At 47.0% G+C, this 17,055-nt stretch overlaps 1 protein-coding gene across 4 annotated transcripts in view; it reads right to left on the bottom strand.

Moving 5' to 3' along the window:
• Positions 1 to 17,055, bottom strand: part of gne (glucosamine (UDP-N-acetyl)-2-epimerase/N-acetylmannosamine kinase) — a 467,449-nt gene that overhangs the window by 50,869 nt on the left and 399,525 nt on the right. For 3 of the 4 annotated variants that reach the window (XM_086005603.1, XM_086005574.1, XM_086005594.1), the window contains exon 2: positions 8,692 to 8,891. In XM_086005603.1, coding sequence (XP_085861729.1) covers positions 8,692 to 8,855 — 164 coding nt within the window. In that variant the 5' untranslated portion in view covers positions 8,856 to 8,891. The remainder of the gene's footprint in view (positions 1 to 8,691; positions 8,892 to 17,055) is intronic. The other variant, XM_086005585.1, reaches the window with a different exon arrangement.

The raw sequence follows: 17,055 nt of genomic DNA, 5'->3' as shown, positions 1-17,055 counted from the left end.
GCTAAATATAGGAAATAGTCTCCAAGGGAGGCAGTGGAGATGGATAGTGGCAGAAAATTCAAAAGAGAACTTGATAAATATCTGGCAGAGAAAGCAAATGAGCGGTATTAGAGATGGGACAGAAAACAGAGAGTCGGAATAAACGGGTAATTTTCGGGTTGGCAGGCTGTAACTAGTGGGGTACCGCAAGGATCAGTGCTTGGGCCTCAGCTATTCACAATTTAGATAAGTGATTTGGATGAGGGGACCAAATGTAATATATTTAAGTTTGCTGATGATACAAAGCTGGGTGGGAATGTAAGTTGTGAGGAGGATGCAAAGAAGCTTCAAGGGGATATAGACAGGCTAAGTGAGTGGGCAAGAACATGGCAAATGGAATATAATGTGGAGAAATGTGAAGTTATTCACTTTGGTAGGAAAAATAGAAAAGCAGAGTATTTTTTAAATGGTGAGAGATTGGGAAATGTTGGTGTTCAGAGGGACCTGGGTGTCCTTGTACACGAATCACTGAAAGTTAACATGCAGGTACAGCAAGCAATTAGGAAAGCAAATGGTATGTTGGCCTTTATTACAAGAGGATTTGAGTATAAGAGTAAAGACGTCTTACTGCAATTATATAGGGCCCTGGTGAGACCACACCTGGAGCATTGTGTACAGTTTTGGTCTCCTTACCTAAGGAAGGATATACTTGCCATAGAGGGAGTGCAACGAAGGTTCACCAGACTGGTTCCTGGGATGGGGGATTGTCCTATGAGGAGAGATTGAGTAGACTAGGCCTATATTCTCGAGTTTAGAAGAATGAGAGGTGATCTCATTGAAACATACACAATTCTTACAGGGCTTGACAGGGTAGATGCAGGGAGGATGTTTCCCTTGGCTGGGGAGTCTAGAACCAGGGGTCACAGTCTCAGGATAAGGGGTCGGCCATTTAGGACTGAGATGAGGAGAAATTTCTTCACTGAGGGTGGTGAATCTTTGGAATTCTCTACTCCAGAGGGCTGTGGAGGCTCAGTCGTTGAGTATATTCAAGACAGAAATCAATAGATTTTAGGATATTAAGGGAATCGAGGGATAAGGGGAGTGTGCAGGAAAGTGGAGATGAGGTAGATGATCAGCTGTGATCTTACTGAAGCGGAGCAGGCTCGAGGGGCCAAATGGCCGACTCTTGCTCCTATATCTTATAATCTAGTTTATATTCTTTAGAATTTTGGGAACAGCTAAATGCACTGCAATGGTCACTTCTTCTCCTTCACCTTCCCAAGTTTCATAGCACAGGCAAGGCCAAATACAAATAAAGCCTCTTCTACTCTGAGACACTTTGCCTTATCCTCGATCGAGTGAATGTTTCCATTTCCTAAACCATCCATCTTTAAATTCTATCCGAAAAAGACTATCAATTCATTTTTAATGAATCGGTAGTTTTATGGAAGGAGTTTGGAACGACTAAAAGGATCTTCTACAGCTGGGAGAGGAGAGACTTTTACCAGTGTGGCCGTGTCTTCAATCCTTGCCTGGAGTTCCACTGTGCATCGCCACTCTCTTGCAGAATTTCAGACCAAGTATAAGAATAATTCAATCTCATGAACAAAACATGTTTTGAGGCCACACCAACTGGTGAAAACACGGCAATACTGGCTGTAAAAAGGGCCCTTCCGGTAACTTTTCATAGCGGAGAACGATCGATCACAAGAGACTACTTTGAAACATCTCATATTGAGGCAGACACTATATACACAAGGGAATTGGAGAAGTACATGAGGAGGAGGAAGAATATAACAAGGTACAGAGAAATGGGATTAGCACAGAAAGCACCATAGCACAGAGTTGTCAGTTCTGTGATTCTAAAGGAAGAGATCACGTGGTTCACCTGCTAACGGAAGAGGCGCCGGTGAGATTGTTCTGGCCATGTTAGCTACTCACACACTACCTGTGTAAGGCACGAAATTAAACGAATACAACCCATCTCAACAACAACAACTTGTACTTATATAGCACCTTTAATGTAGTAAAACGTCCCAAGGTGCTTCACAGGAGGGTTATAAAACAAAATTTGACACCGAGCCACATAAAGAGATATTATGACAGATGACCAAAAGCTTGGTCAAAGAGGTAGGTTTTAAGGAGCGTCATAAAGGAGGGGAGAGCGGTGGAGAGGTTTAGGAATTCCAGAGCTCGGGGCCCAGGCAGCTGAAGGCATGCCCGCCAATGGTGGAGCGATGGAAATCGGGGATGCTCAAGAGGTCAGCATTAGAGGAACGCAGATATCTCGGGGGTGTTGTGGGGCTGAAAGAGATTACAGAGATAGGGAGGGGTGAGGCCATGGAGGGATTTGAAAACAAGGATGAGAATTTTAAAAGCATGGCGTTGCTTAACCGGGAGCACAAGGGAGATGGGTGAACAGCAACTTGTAGTTATACAGCGCCTTTAACGTAGCAAAACGTCCCAAGGCGCTTCACAGGAGTATTAAAAGACAAAAAGAAAATTGACACCGAGCAACATAAGGAGAAATTAGGGCAGGTGACCAAAAGCTTGGTCCAAGAGTTTTAAAGAGCGTCTTAAAGGAGGAAAGAGAGGTAGCGAGGTGGAGAAGTTTAGGCAGGGAACTCCAGAGCTTAGGGCCCAGGCAACAAAAGGCACGGCCACCATTGGTTGAGCGATTAAAATCAGGGATGCTCAAGAGGGCAGAATTAGAGGACTGCAGATATCTCGGGAAGGGGGGGCGGGTTGTGGGGCTGAAGGAGTTTACAGAGATAGGGAGGGGAAAGGCCATGGAGGGATTTGAAAACAAGGATGAGAATTTTCAAATCGAGGCGTTGCTTAACCAGGAGCCAATGTAGGTCAGCGAGCACAGGGGTGATGGGTGAACGGGACTTGGTGCGAGTTAACATAGAAGATAGGAGCAGGAGTAGGTCATTCGGCCTATCGAGCCTGCTCCGCCATTTAATGAGATCATGGCTGATCATCCAAATTCAGTACCCTGTCTCTGCTTTCTCCCCATATCCCTTGATCCCTTTAGCCTTAAGAAATATATCCAACTCCTTCTTGAATATAGTTAATTAATTGGCCTCAACTGCCTTCTGTGGTAGAGAATTCCACAGGTTCACCACTCTCTGGGTGAAGAAATTCCTCCTCATCTCAGTCCTAAATGGCTTGCCCTTATCTTTAGACTGTGACTCCTGGTTCTGGACTCCCCCGCCATCGGGAACATCCTTCCTGCATCTAGTCTGTCTAATCCTGTTAGAATTTTATAAGTTTCAATGAGATCCCCTCTCATTCTTCTAAACTCCAGCGAGTATAAGCCCAATCGACCCAATCTCTCTTCATACGTCATTCCTGCCATCCCAGGTATCAGTCTGGTGAATCTTCGCTACACTCCCTCCATGGCAAGAACATCCTTCCTCAGATAAGGCGACCAAAACTGCACACAATACTCAAGGTGTGATCTCACCAAGGCCCTGTACAACTGCAGCAAGACATCCTTGTTCTTGTACTTGAATCCTCTCGCTACGAAGGCCAACATACCATTTGCCTTCTTAACCGGCTGCTGCACCTGCATGCTTACCTTCAGCGACTGGTGCACAAGGACACCCAGGTCTCGTTGCACTTCCCCTTCTCCCAATCTATTGCCGTTCAGATAATAATCTGCCATCCTGTTTTTGCCACCAAAGGGGATAACCTCACATTTATCCACATTATAGTGCTTCTGCCCAATCACCCAACCTGTCCAAATCATACTGGAGTTTCTCGGCATCCTCCTCACAGCACACACGCCCACCCAGCTTTGTGTCGTCTGCAAACTTGGAGATATTACATCTAGTTCCCTCGTCTAGATCATTAATATATATTGTGAATAGCTGGGGTCCAAGGACCGACCCCTGCGGTACCCCACTAGTCACTGCCTGCCACTCGGAAAAAGACCCGTTTATTCCAACTCTTTGCTTCCTGTCTGGCAACCAGTTCTCTATCCAAGTCAGTCCCTTACCCCCAATCCCATGTGCCTTAACTTTACACGCTAATCTCTTTTGCAGGACCTTATCGAAAGCCTTCTGAAAGTCCAAATACACCATCTCCACTGGTTCTCCCTTATCTATTCTACCAGTTACATCCTCAAAAAATTCCAGTAGATTAGTAAATTCCAGAGTTAGGACAGGGAAGCCGAGTTTCGGATGACCTCAAGTTTACGTAGGGTGGAATGTGGGAGGCCAGCCAGGAGTGCGCTGGAATAGTCAAGTCTAGAGGTAACAAAGGCATGGATGAGGGTTTCAGCAGCGGATGAGCTGAGGCAAGGGCGGAGACGGGCGGCATTACGGAGGTGGAAGTAGGCGGGCTTTGTTATGCTGTGGATATGTGGTCAGAAGCTCATTTCAGGGTCAAATATGACACCAAGGTTGCGAACAGTGTGGTTGAGCCTCAGACAGATGTTAGGGAGAGGGATGGAGTCAGTGGCGAGGGAACGGAGTTTGTGGCGGGGACCGAAAACAATGGCTTCAGTTGTCCCAATATTTAATTGGAGAAAATTTCTGCTCGTCCAGAACTGGATGTCGGACAATTTAGAGACCGTGGAGGGGTCGAGAGAAGTGGTAGCGAGGTAGAGCTGGGCGTCGTCAGTGTACATGTGGAAACTAACGCTGTGTTTTCGGATGATGTTGCCAAGGGGCAACATGTAGATGAGAAATAGGAGGGGGCCAAGGATAGATCCTCGGGGGACACCAGAGGTAACGATGCGGGAGCGGGAAGAGAAGCCGTTGCAGGCGATTATCTGGCTACAATTAGATAGATAAGAATGGAACCAGGCGAGTGCAGGCCCACCCAGCTGGACGACTGTAGAAAGGCGTTGGAGAAAGATGGAGTGATCAACCGTGTCAAAGGCTGCAGCCAAAACAAGAAGGGCAAGGAGGGATAGTTTACCTTTGTCACAGTCACAAAGAATGCCACTTGTGACTTTGATGAGAGCCGTTTCCGTACTGTGGCAAGGGCGGAAACTTGACTGGAGGGATTCAAACATGGAGTTGCAGGAAAGATGAGCACAGATTTGGGAGGCGACAACACGTTCAAGGTCTATGGAGAGGAAAGGGAGGTTGGAGATGGGGCGGTAGTTTGCAAGGATGGACTGGTCAAGGGTTGTTTTTTTGAGAAGGGTGATGACAGCAGATTTGAGGGAGAGGGGGACAGTACCTGAGGAGAGAGAACGGGTCTATAAAGTGCATATCAACTGATGGTTCTGTTTTTCCATTGATAAGAGCTCAATGACTATTTGCTATAGTTTTCGGAAAGGAGCACAAGTGTAAATATCAGAGGGTTTTGGGGTCTCCATTGGTCAAAGCACCATAGCACAGTGCTTCCAAAAGGCATTTGATAAAGTGCCACATAATAGGCTTGCCAGTAAAGCTGAAGCCCCTGAAATAAAAGGGACAGTGGCAGCATGGATACGGAATTGGCTAAGTGACAGGAAACAGAGAGTAGTGGTGAACGGTTGATTTTCAGACTGGAGGAAGGTATACAGTGGTGTTCCCCAGGGGTCGGTTCTGGGACCACTGCTTTTCTTGGTATATATTAATGACTTGGATGTGGGTGTACAGGGCACAATTTCAAAATTTGCAGATGACACAAAACTTGGAGGTATAGTGAACAGTGAGGAGGAGAGTGATAGACTTCAAGAGGACACAGACAGGCTGGTGGAATGGGCGGACACGCGGCAGATGAAATTTAATGCAGAAAAGTGTGAAGTGATACATTTTGGTAGGAAGAACGAGGAGAGGAAATATAAACTAAAGGGTACAATCCTGAAGGGGGTGCTGGAACTGAGACACCTGGGGGTATATGTGCACAAATCATTGAAGGTGGCAGGGTAGGTTGAGAAAGCAGTTAAAAAAGCATACGGGATCCTGGGCTTCATAAATAGAGGCATAGAGTACAAAAGCAAGGAAGTTATGATGAACCTTTATAAAACACTGGTTCGGCCTCAACTGGAGTATTGTGTCCAATTCTGGGCATTGCACTTTAGGAAGGATGTCAAGGCCTTGGAGAGGGTGCAGAGGAGATTTACGAGAATGATTCCAGGGATGAGGGACTTCAGTTACGTGGATAGACTAGAGAAGCTGGGATTGTTCTCCTTAGAGCAGAGAAGGTCGAGAGGAGATTTGATAGAGGTATTCAAAATCATGAGGGGACGGGACAGAGTAGAGAGAAACTGTTCCCATTGACGGAAGGGTCGAGAACCAGAGGACATACGAACATACGAATTAGGAGCAGGAGTCGGCCACTCGGCCCCTCGAGCCTGCTCCGCCATTCAATAAGATCATGGCTGATCTGATTACTCCACATTCCCGCCTACCCCCGATAACCTTTCACCCCTTTGCTTACCAAGAATCTATCTACCTCGGCCTTAAAAATATTCAAAGACTCTGCTTCCACCGCCCCCTGAGGAAGAGAGTTCCAAAGACTCACGACCCTCTGTGAGAAAAAAATTCTCCTCATCTCTGTCTTAAATGGGCGACCCCTTATTTTTAAACCATGACCCCTAGTTCTAGATTCTCCCACAAGAGGAAACATCCTCTCCACATCCACCCTGTCCAGACCCCTCAGGATCTTATATGTTTCAATCAAGTCACCTCTTACTCTTCTAAACTCCAGCGGGTACAAGCCTAGCCTGTCCAACCTTTCCTCATAAGACAACCCACCCATTCCAGGTATTAGTCTAGTAAACCTTCTCTGAACTGCCTCCAACGCAAGGACACAGAATTAAGGTGATTGTCAGAAAAATCAAAGGCGACATGAGGAAAAACTTTTTTTATGCAGCGAGTGATTAGGATCTGGAATTCAATGCCTGATAGTGGATTGGCGGTTAGGATCAGATCAGCCATGATCTTATTGAATGGCGGAGCAGGCTCGAGGGGCCGATTGGCCTACTCCTGGTCCTATTTCTTATGTTCTTATGTTCTTAAAGGGTGGTGGAGGCAGACTCAATCACGGTTTTCAAAAGGGAATTGGCTAAGTACCTGAAGGAAAAAACATCTGCAGGGCTACGGGGAAAGGGCGGGGGAGAGGGACTAGCGGAAGTGCTCTTGCAGAGAGCCGGCATGGGCTCGACGGGCCGAATGGCCTCCTACTGTGCTGTAACCATTCTATGATTGATAGTAGTGCTAATCTATCTATCTATCTATATATATAAATCGGTACTTCTGTCATTCTGTCTGTCATCGCCTGTGCGTCTGGCGGGCTATGCGCTCGAAAGTTACAGGGCGTACCTACGCGCGCGTTACCTCCAAAGAAAGCTTACGCTTCCGAGACGGTTTTAAGCGTATTTACGTTTCGGCCGGGCTAAAATTGCGCCCACGGTATCCCAAAAACCTTCAACATTCCGCTCATTAGCATCTCATTATCCGCTCATTAGCGACAGAGTGACCTCGAGCTCGACCAATCGTACGCCGGGTTGCTGGCGTGTGCCGCCGGGCCAATCGGTGCATGTGTGGCCGGGCTTTATCGTTCTGAACCGAGGTGAGTCGCCGCCATCTTGATTCCAAACTTTTCCTTTCTTTTTCCCGCTTTCTGCGTCTTAAAAAAAACGTTGCTTTTAAAACACATATTGTTTTAAAAAAAAATGATTTAGAAGCGAATTAACTTATCTAATCTCATTAATTTTCCTACCTTTCCCCATTTTTCCAGGTAGGCCTCGAAGCCTCGGCTTCTCCTTCACACCCACAACCGAGCTAGGCACCTCCCGGCCCCACTCGAAGGCTGGAGGGCCGAGCCTCAGCCCAGCGCCGCTAGGGTGCGCGCGCAGCAGGAGCTGAGACGCGGCGTCTCTCTCTGGCTCGGCCGGGGGGCGGGGCTTGCTCCCCTCCCTTCCCCCCCCGCCCTCCCTCCCCCCCCCTCTCCCCTCCCCCACCTCCCCCCCTTCCTTCCCCCCTCCCTTGCCCCCCCCCTCCCCTCCCCTCCCCCCCCGCCCTCCCCACCCCCCTCCCCTCCCTCCCCCTCCTCCCCCCCCCTCCCCCCCTCCCCTCTCCCCTTCCCCCCCCTCCCCTCTCCCCTTCCCCCCCTCCCTCTCCTCCCCCTCCCTCCCTCCCCCCCTCCCTCTCCTCCCCCTCCCCCCCTCTCCCTCTCACCCCCCCCTCTCCCCTTCCCCCCCCTCCCCTTCCCCCCTCCCTCTCCCCTTCCCCCCCTCCCCCCTCCCCTCTCCCCCCCTCTCCCCTTCCCCCTCCCCCCCTCCCCTCTCCCCCCCCCTCCCCCCCCTCCCCTTCCCCCCCTCCCCTCCCCTTCCCCCCCTCCCCTCCCCCCTCCCCTCTCCCTCCCCCCTCCCCCCCCGCTCCCCCCCTCCCTCCCCCTCCCCTCCCCCCTCCCCCCCCCCTCCTCCCTCCCCCCCTCCTCCCTCCCCCCCCTCCTCCCCTCCTCCCTCCCCCCCTCCTCCTCCCTCCCCCCCCCCCCCCTCCCCCCCTCCTCCCCCCCTCCCCCTTCCCCCCCCTCCCCCCCCTCCCCCTTCCCCCCCAGTCACGCTCTCTTTCTTCCCCCCAGTTGCGCTCTCTCTTCCCCCCCAGTCGCGCTCTCTCTTCCCCCCCAGTCGCGCTCTCTCTTCCCCCCCAGTCGCTCTCTCTCTCTTCCAACAACATGCCCTCAAAAATCCCTCGGCACCGCCGGGCACTTCAGCTAGTTAAATATACAGCTATTGCTGAATAAGTTGTAGTCTATGCTTACCCATAGTCATCAATTAAATGAGATCCTAAAACAACCACTTTCAGGTCAAAACCATCGGATTGTTCCTTAATGCCAAACATGATGGGAGCGAGCTTGGAATAATCTGCACGGTTGCACGTGGCAACGCAGATTCGCAACTTCTTCTTGTTCTTACTTTTCTCCATGCTCTCCCGATTTTGAATATGTTGATAGATAAATTCCTGAAAATGAACAGAAATGAGGTTTATATAAATCTGCAGCGAAATGTCGGAAACTATAATGTTTTTTTTTCTGATCAGCAAAGTTCAAGTGCAAATAGTTAGAACGCCTGTACCACAGTCCTCTCTGTGCTAAACTGGTTAACACCTGTTGTAAATGTAGTGCGTTTGATATAGTGTATGTGGACTTTAGCAAGGCATTTGATAAGGTTCCACATGGCAGACTGGTCACGAAGTTAAAAGCCCATGGGATCCAGAGCAAAGTGCCAAGTTGGATTCAAAACTGGCTCGGAGACAGGAAGCAGAGGGTAATGGTTGACGGGTGTTCTTGTGACTGGAAGGCTGTTTCCAGTGGGGTTCCACAGGGCTCAGTACTAGGTCCCTTGCTTTTTGTGGTATATATCAATGATCTAGACTTGAATATAGGGGGTATGATTAAGAAGTTTGCAGATGATACTAAAATTGGCTGTGTGGTTGATACTGAAGAAGGAAGCTGTAGACTGCAGGAAGATATCAATAAATTGGTCAGGTGGGCAGAACAGTGGCAAATGGAATTCAATCCGGAGAAGTGTGAGGTAATGTATTTGGGGAGGGCTAACAAGGAAAGGGAATACACATTAAATGGTAGGACACTGAGTAGCGTAGAGGAACAAAGAGACCTTGGAGTGCATGTCCACAGATCCCTGAAGGTAGCAGGCCAGGTAGATAAGGTGGTTAAGAAGGCATAAGGAATGCATGCCTTTATTAGCCGTGGCATAGAATACAAGAGCAGGGGGGTTATGCTTCAACTGTATAAAACACTAGTTAGGCCTCAGCTAGAGTACTGTGTGCAGTTCTGGTCACCACATTACAGGAAAGATGTGATTGCACTAGAGAGGGTACAGAGGAGATTTACAAGGATGTTGCTGGGAGTAGAGAATCTTCGCTATGAGGAAAGACTGGATTGGCTGGGTCTGTTTTCCTTGGAACAGAGGAGGCTGAGGGGAGACCTTATTGAGGTGTATAAAATTATGAGGGGCCTTGATAAAGTGGATAGAAAGGACCTATTTCCCTTAGCAGAGGGGTCAAAAACCAGGGGGCACAGATTTAAAGTAATCGAGGGAAGGTTTAGAGGGGATTTGAGGGGAAATTTCTTCACCCAGAGGGTTGTGGGGGTCTGGAACTCACTGCCTGAAAGGGTGGTAGAGGCAGGAACACTAACCACATTTAAAAAGTACTTGGGATGTGTACTTGGGATGCTGTAACCTGCAGGGCTACGGACCAAGAGCTGGGAAGTGGGATTAGGCTGGAGAGCTCTTTGTTGGCCGGCGCGGACACGATGGGCCGGAATGGCCTCCTTCCGTGCTGTAACTTTCTATGATTCTATGTAAAAACAACATAGATGAATATAGTAAATGTGCAGACCTAAACTTTATTGCGAGGAGAATACAACTGCATTTTATTACAAGGTTCTAGAAATTATAATTCTCTTAAACCAGCACTGACATTACAAAAGTCAGAAAAAGGAATCAGTGTACAACTGTGTCCGACTAGAATAGGTTTCAGGAATGAGGAAGAACTGGTATTGGGGCGAGGCGGAGCCTGGAAATGTGCCTGACTGGAACTGCAACAAATCCCGGTATGGTCACAACTGCCTTTGGATTGGGACACACATCCAGGGGTGTCGTCACTCTGCCCCGGGGGTGTCGTCACTCTGCCCCGGGGGTGTCGTCACTCTGCCCCGGGGGTGTCGTCACTCTGCCCCGGGGGTGTCGTCACTCTGCCCCGGGGGTGTCGTCACTCTGCCCCGGGGGTTTATCATTCTACCCCGGGGGTTTATCACTTTACCCCGGGGGTTTCTCTCCCTTTACCCCGGGGGTTTCTCTCCCTTTACCCCGGGGGTTTCTCTCTCTACCCCGGGGGTTTATCACTCTACCCCGGGGGTTTATCACTCTACCCCGGGGGTTTATCACTCTACCCCGGGGGTTTATCACTCTATCCACGGGTCTCTCTCTCTCTCTCTATCCCCGGGTCTCTCTCTCTCTCTCTCCCCCCGGGTGTCTCTCTCTCTCTCTCTCTCTATCCCCGGGTCGCTCTCTCTCTCTCTCTATCCCCGGGTCTCTCTCTCTCTCGCTCTATCCCCGGGGTCTCTCTCTCTCCCCGGGTCTCTCTCTCTCTATCCCCGGGTCTCTCTCTCTCTCTCTCTCCCCGGGTGTCTCTCTCTCTCTCTCTCTCTCTCTCTCTATCTATCCCCGGGTCTCTCTCTCTCTCTCTCTTTCTCTATCACAATTCACAATTCAAATCGCTTTATTGGCATGATAAGGTACATCTTATGTTGCCAAAGCATCAAAATACATTTATGGTTGAACACATAAACGCGGTTCTATTCATACAGTTTATAAATATACATTCGCCTTGTTTGTATATATTCTTCTTAGTTTACTGGTTGTCCCTCTGTTCATGGCAAGCTGTAACATAGTGTGCCGCCAGTGTTACACAGCTTCTCTCCTCCCCCAGTAGGAATGGGAGTTTTTGGTTGTCATTCAGATTTCTGAATTCAGGGCATATTTGGGAGAATTTTTGGTAGAAATTCTCCCTGATGCCCTGATATTTTCCACAGGCTGTGAGGAAGTGCATCTCTGTCTCAACTACTCCCAGACTGCAGTGAGAGCATATCCTGTCTTCTCTTGGCAGCCTGGTTTGCCTGTGTCTGCCTTTTTTGATCGCTAGGCTATGTTCGCTAAGTCTGTACCTTGTCAAGGTTCTTCTCAGTTTGTTATCCTTTACCATGGTCAGGTAATCAGCTATGTTGTATTGTCTGTTTAGGGCCAAGTAGCAATTGAGTTTGCTTTGGGTTTTTGTTGTTTCTGCCCAATATGTCAGATATTTTTCCTTTTGCTTAGCGACGATTGTGTTGGGTCGAATTCTTTGTGTTACCCTGTCACTGTCCTGGGACTGGTTATTGTTAGTATTGTTAGTAGTTACTTCACTGAGTCCCAGGACTAGTTGACTGAGGGTATTTTTCTTTATGGTCAGCTCTTGGCATTTCAGGGCGTCGTAGTGATAGCATTGGGGGTTGCTCATTTGTAGGTGATTCCAAAATTTGGTGGCTCTTTTTTGGATAGTGATTATTAATGGATGTTGGCCTAGTTCCGCCCTGCATGCATTGTTTACTGTTTTCCTTTGAGTCCGGAGGATACTTTTACAGAATTCTGCATGTAGGATCTCAATTGGGTGTTTGTCCCATTTTGCAAATTCTTGTTGTGTTAGCGGTCCCCATACCTCACTGCCATAGAGTGCAATTGGTTCAATTACTGATTTGAAAATTTTGAGCCAAATGCTAATTGGGATTTCTATTTGGATTGATTTTTTGATGGCATAGAAAGCCCTTCTTGCTTTCTCTTTCAGTTCATTCACAGCCAGTTTGAAGTTTCCCGTAGAACTAATTTTTAAGCCCAAGTATGTGTAGTGAGTGGTTTGTTCAATTTTGGTTGTTCCTACTGTGATCCCCGGGTCTCTCTCTCTCTATCTATCCATCCCCGGGTCTCTCTCTCTCTCGCTCTCTCTATCCCCGGGTCTGTCTGTCTCTCTCTCTCTCTCAGTTCAGTTCAGTTCAGTTCAAATGCTTTATTGGCATGAAAGTTTACAGAGAACCATATTGCCAAAGCTTACATAGCAAAAAGGTACAGTTTTCCAACATTCTGTAGGTGTCAATCGATTTGACATTTGTTGGGTATATACAATATTACTTTTAAACAATATTAATTTTAAACAGTCTTTCTACTTCATTTGGTACGTTCAATATTAATTTTAAACAGTCTTACTTTTAAACAGTCCTCAGGTTGTGACATGTTGTTACATATTTAGCCCCAAGGTATGGTCTGTCTCCTTCTCCTAGGACTAATCTCAATTTTGACAGATCATCCAATTCCTTGAAATCTGGGGTTGTTTGGCTTAGCTTGTTGAATAATATGTTTCTTGATGTGTTGAATTTTTCGCATTTTAGGAGGAAATGCATTTCTGTTTCAACCTCGCCAGCCAGACATTGATCGCATATTCTATTCTCTCTAGGCTGCCAGGATTTCTTGTATCTGCCTTTTTCAATTTCCAGTTGGTGGTCGCTTAGTCTGTACCTGGTGAGGGTCTGTCTCTGTTTTGTGTCTCTGATGGTCGTGAGGTAGTCTGCCAGTTTATATTCTCTTTTTAGGGCCCGGTAACATTCTAATCTGCTTTGGCTTTCGGTTATTTTGTTCCAATGTTCCAGGTAGGTTTCTTTGCATTTTTTAATGATTTGGTTCACTCGGATTGGTGTTTGGACGGCTGTGTTGGTCTGGGGCTGGTCAGGGTCCGGCTGAGTACTTAGTTTCAGTAGCAGCTGACTCAGGGGACTCTTTTCTGGGTTTAGCTCTTGGGTCTGAAAGGCTTTGAAATGAAGGGTGTCTGGGGAGCTAGATTTGAGGTGACTTAGGAAGTTTAGTGCTCGTTTTTGGATGTTTATTATCAGTGGGTATCTGCCTAGTTCGGCTCTGCATGCATTTGTTGGCGTTTTTCTTTGGGTGCGAAGGATGCTTCGGCAGAATTCTGCATGTAGGGCTTCTATTGTGTGTTTTTCCCATTTAGTGTAGCTTTGGTGATTTAGCGGGCCCCATACTTCACTACCGTACAGTGCAATGGGCAGGATTATGCTGTCAAAAATTTTGAGCCAGATTTTGATTGGGATTTGGATGTTGTAGAATTTTCTTTTTATTGCATATAGGGCTCTTCGGGCTTTTTCTTTTAGTGCATTCACTGCTATGCTGAAGCTCCCTGATGCTGTAATAGTTAGACCAAGGTAGGTGTAGCTCATAGTGTGTCCTATAGTGGTATCACTGAGGGTAAACTGGTATTTGTTTTCCTGACATCTGGGTCTTTTCTGAAAAATCATGATGTTGGTTTTCTTTAGATTTACTGTTAGAGCCCAATTTTGGCAGTATTTGTCGAGTAGGTCTAGTTGTTGCTGTAATCCCTGTTCTGTGGGAGACAGCAGAACCAGGTCGTCCGCATAGAACAGGGACTTCACTTCTCCATCCAGGAGACGGAGACCTGGTGACTCGCTTTGCTCCAGCATGTCTGCTAATTCATTTATGTATATGTTGAACAGGGTCGGGCTCAAATTGCAGCCCTGCCGGACGCCTCTTCTCTGGGTGAAGAAATCGGTGCGTTTGTCTCCAATTTTGACCCCGCATTTGTTTTTCAGATACATTGATTTAATAAGGTCATAGACTTTGCCCCCTATTCCACACTGAAGAAGTTTATAATAGAGCCCTTCGTGCCATATAGAGTCAAAGGCTTTCTTGAAGTCGATGAAACAGGCGAATATTTTCCCATTTTTTGTTTGGTGTTTATGTTTTTCGATGAGGGTGTGAAGGGTATAGATATGGTCGGCGGTGCGGTGTTTTGGAAGAAAGCCTATTTGGTTTTTTCTGCGGATATTATGTTTGTTAAGAAAATCAAGTAATCTACTATTTAGAATACTGCAGAATAACTTCCCTAGACAACTGTTGACACAGATGCCGCGGTAGTTATTTGGGTCTGATTTGTTTCCACTTTTATATATGGGGGAGATTAGTCCTTGGCACCAGATATCGGGAAAACAGCCTGAGCGTAATATGATGTTGAATAGTTTGAGTATCGCACCCTGCATCTCCATATTACTGAACTTTAGCATTTCATTTTTGATGTTGTCTGGGCCACAGGCTTTCTTTAGGTGGAGAGATTTTGTTTTTGTGGCCAGTTCTTTCCATGTGATTGGGGAGTCTAGAGGGTTTTGGTTGTCTTTAATTGTTGCTTCTAATGTGTGGAGTTTTTCTGTGACCTGATGTTGACTTGGGTTTGTTTTGTTTTTTGGGATGTCTTTGTAGAGGTTTTCAAAATGTGTTCTCCAGATGTCGCCATCTTGGATTGGTAATGCTTGCAATTGTGTTGTACTCAGGTTATTCCACATTTCCCCAGAATTGTTTTGGATTGGTGGAGTTTTCAATTTCTTCGAGTATTTTGTGGGTATAGTTTTGTGTTTTGTTCCTAATGGTGTGTTTATATCTTTTGAGGGTTTCATTGTATCTAGTACGTAGGTCCGGATTGTTTGGTTGCCGATGCTTTTGGTTTGATATTTTTCTCAGGTCTTTTCTGGCATTTTTGCATTCGTGGTCAAACCATTTCATATTTTTATTTTGTCTTTTTTGATGCTTCCTCTTCTGTTTCACGAGGTCGGCTTTTACAGCTGCCTCATGGAAGATCATGTTTATATCCTCTATGGCCGGTGTTTACACCATCTCTGGTGATCTCATATAGATTTTCTTTAAATTTTGAAATTTTACTTGTGAGATCAGGTGAATTTAGTGCTGTGATGAATTTATCTCCACTGTCTGGGGCCCCATCTGTATGTCTGGTTTATTTTATGTAGCTTACTGTGTTCCTTTTTTGTGTCTGTAGTTTGGGCAGAAAGTTTAAGGTACACATTTATTTGGTTATGGTCTGAGAGGGGGGATTGCTGCCTGACAGTGAATGCGTTGATATCGCAGGGGTCCAGGTCAGTGATTGTATAGTCCACCACACTAGACCCAAGAGTTGAGGAGTATGTGAGTCTCCCTAGGGAGTCCCCTCTGAACCTACCATTAACTATGTACAGGCCTAAGGCTCGGCAGAGTTGCACTACCTCCCTACCGCTTTTATTTATTTCACGATCAAGGTTGTTCCGATTTGCGATGGCTGGTGTGACATCTAAAGGGGTCTGGCCAAACACATGGTTGTTTCCCTGTGGGTCTATGAAGTCAGGTTCACAACCGGTCCTTGCATTTAGGTCCCCACATATTATCACCTTTCCTTGGGCCTGGAAATGGCTGATTTCCATGTGGAGAGTATCAAATAACTCCTCTTCGAAATATGGCGAATCTATTGGAGGTATGTAGATCGCACATAAGTAAACATCTTTTTTTGCTATTCCTATATTTTTATCTAGTTTTAGCCATACGTGTGATTTCCCCTGTTTTACCGGTGAGATGTGTTTGTCCAGTTCTCCCTTATACCACACCAATATTCCCCCGGAGGTTCTGCCCTTGCGTGTTTTAGTGTTCTTTACTGAGGGCACAATGATTTCATGGTACATTGGAGGACAGTGGGGTCGGCATGTCCTTTTGGCACCATGTTTCTGTTAACACAATTATATCAATGTCTTTTATAGCTTTTAGGAATTCAGGGTCTGTACTCTTCATCCCAAAAGTTGAGGAGCGGAGGCCCTGGATATTCCAGCAGCTTATGTGGAAAGAACGCATTTATATAGTTCAATAAAACGAAATAAAATGGACCTATTTTGTGGGATGAGTGTGGAAACACTATTTTCTATAATGCTAAGTGATGATTTAGTATAAATTTCATGAGGCATGCACATATATCTATCTAATAATAGTAATAATACTGGTAAGATAACAATAATGATAATGATAGATAACAATATTAATAATTTCTCCGGCTTTCTATCAGGCTGTTCAGCATCGTCATGATCTTTCTCAGTTCTTGGTCTACAGTCTGTGGTCTAGAGGGGGGTCTTGGGTCAGGTATAAAAGCACGGTTCTGTTGTCGGTTTTGTAGAGGGGGGTGGGGGACATTGGTGGTCCTGTTTGGGCTCCCAATGGTAGGGGGGGTGGGAGGGCTGCGTCTTTTGGCAGTGTTTATGAGGTTTCTTGCGAAGACCCACATCCGCTGTTTGAGTAGATGTATTTCGTCATAGAGGTCCCTTGTGTTGATGTTTGGATGATGGGCCAGGGGAGACGTTGGGGAGGACAGAACATCTCGTGTCGATCTCCCTGTTGGTGTTGTGGATTATATAGGCTGGGGTGTCCTTTCTGGGCAGTAGTGTGGAGATCACGATCCGCGCCTCGGGGAATTCCCTGCTGGCCTTTTCTGCCATCCTGCTCACCGCCCCAAGCCGTGCCTTCCTGTAGGGTGCGTAGGTCGTTCATGCCTGTGTGGATCACAATCCATTTGGGGCTTCCAAGGGATTCTTTGTTCAGGATCTTCATTGCTTGGCCTGTGTTGCTGCACCATTTTTTCAGGACTTGATGGTCTGGGAACAGCCTCTGGGGGTCCAGAAACTTTCCGTTGGAGTCGGTCAGCAGGACCGCCTGAGGGGCTGGTTTTTCAGACTGGGTAA

This window comes from Somniosus microcephalus, chromosome 2, assembly GCF_052327205.1.
Source record: "Somniosus microcephalus isolate GS21.2 chromosome 2, FLI_Smic_1.0, whole genome shotgun sequence".
Lineage (NCBI taxonomy): Eukaryota > Metazoa > Chordata > Chondrichthyes > Squaliformes > Somniosidae > Somniosus > Somniosus microcephalus.
This window is presented reverse-complemented; position numbering and strand designations above follow the sequence as displayed.